We start from the raw sequence: 2015 nt of genomic DNA, 5'->3' as shown, positions 1-2015 counted from the left end.
AAAAAAACCTGTCTAAGATTAGCATTGTCCCATTTGAAACGTAATATTAATTTCACTCTCAAAACATGACTAGATTGTCTCATAACATATAATAAAGGTTGCCAGGGGAAAATGTCACCATGCCAACGTGCCTAGAGACAGTCACTGACATCTTACATTCTGCTGCGAACAAAAGCCAATGTCAAAAGGAAGAAAATTGGTTCGTTCTCATGTAAGAATTCACCAAAAATATGACATTTAATTATGTTAGTTCAGGGATTTTTAAGAGCGTGACATCTTACTTGACATGATATGGCAGAGCCGACATTTGTATTATCCATGCAGATGACATGTAATTTTTCATTTTATTTGATAACTTTATTTTAACTCAGTAATACAGCTCCGGAAAAAATGAAGAGACCACTTCAAATGTTCAGTGTCTCTCGTTTGACTATCTATAGGCATATGTTTGGGTAGAATGAACATTTTGATTTTATAATATAAACTACTGACAACATTTCTTCCAAATTCACAATAAAAATATTGTCATTTAGAGCATTTTCAATAGGTAATGTAGAGATGAAGATTGAAGAAAAAACCAGACTGGTCTCTTCATTTTTTCCGGAGCTCTATTATATTGTGTCGTTTTCTCCCCAGCATTCTGAGTAACGAGCACAGGCCTAGATTCTTTTCTTTTTCTTTTTCTTTAAGATATTTTTTATGATTTATTGATAGTGTAGAGACACCGCGGGCTGGAATCGAACCCGGGTCCGCTGCTGGCCGAGGCCCATGGGGAGGACGCCCTACCAACTGAGCTAAGGGCGCCCCCCTAGCTTTTTGTCCTCGAAGGCCACCGTAGCTTCTGTAAATTCTATGAATGGTAGTAGTAGTAGTATCACTGTGATGTCACAACTGTGCAAAATGTAGGGTTAGACAGCGCAACCATAAAACACTCTTTCTGCCTTTTCTCAGGCTAGGATGAACCGATTTCTAAAATGTTTGCACATTTATACTACAAAGGATCTCAGATTTATATACACCTTCATATTCCCACCGGTGAAGTAGGTCTTTAAACATATCTCCTTGTCTCTTCTCTCTCCCCAGCGTTCTTAGCAACGAGCACGGGCCCGAGCACTATGAGCTGCACGTGTCGGTGAAGGACTATTGCTTCGCCCGCGAGGACCGCGTCATCGGCATGACCGTCATCCAGCTGCGAGAGCTCGTGGACAAGGGCAGCGTCGCGGCAAACTACCCCCTGATCAAGAGCATATCCATGGACGAAACCGGCATCACCATCATGCGGATACTCTCGCAAAGAACCACGGACGAGGTCGCTAAAGAGTTTGTCAAGCTCAAAACGGACACACGCTCGACCGAGGAAGTCTCATAATGTGCGGAGAGTGATAAAAAAAAACTAGATAAATGGTTGAAAAAAGTGTTGGAATTGAAATAATACGAGTTGTGTTGAGAGAGAGGGAACAGTTTTAAAGGTGCTACGAGGAACTTTTTTTAAAATGTTTCCTCTGATGATCATAAATGACATGTAACAGCAAACGAGACCATCAGTGCAAAAAGAAGGCTATTTTTATATAGTGTTTCTTAATGCCTTTGTCATGGGTATATACGCTCACCCAGGAACAACAGCTGGCGTAGTAGTAAAAACACTACCGTTTTTGTCCAAAGGGGGCGCTAGGATTAACACAAATGGAAAAGTTCCTCGGAGCACCTTTTTAAAGGAGATAGTGGTAGCAAAATATTTGGATTTCTCTGAATGAGATTGCCCCAAAGACAAATGATGGACGCCCTAAAAAGTGGCAGGACACGCGAGAGAGAGAGAAAGAGAGAGCGACAGAGAGAGAGAGAGAGTTGTGTTTGTATGTTTGTTTTTGTGCATGTGCGTAAAACATCTGTTGGAATGTTCATTTAAAAAAAAAAAAAAAACTACAGTATGTACAAGTGTTTACTTACCGTATGCTTACTATGAAGTACTATATTCTACCAGTTATGTTAACGGGAACATGATGAGGACATTTCTT

General features: G+C 40.5%; 1 protein-coding gene across 1 annotated transcript in view; it reads left to right on the top strand.

Moving 5' to 3' along the window:
- Positions 1-1369, top strand: part of unc13c (unc-13 homolog C (C. elegans)) — a gene marked incomplete at both ends in the record, with an annotated part of 302817 nt that extends 301448 nt beyond the window's left edge. The window contains one exon of the mRNA XM_080026903.1: positions 1084-1369. Coding sequence (XP_079883029.1) covers positions 1084-1369 — 286 coding nt within the window. The remainder of the gene's footprint in view (positions 1-1083) is intronic.
- Between the last annotated feature and the right edge of the window lie 646 nt (positions 1370-2015).

Source organism: Ammodytes marinus (genome assembly GCF_949987685.1).
Source record: "Ammodytes marinus genome assembly, chromosome: 1".
In the NCBI taxonomy this organism is placed as follows: Eukaryota; Metazoa; Chordata; class Actinopteri; order Uranoscopiformes; family Ammodytidae; genus Ammodytes; species Ammodytes marinus.
This window is presented reverse-complemented; position numbering and strand designations above follow the sequence as displayed.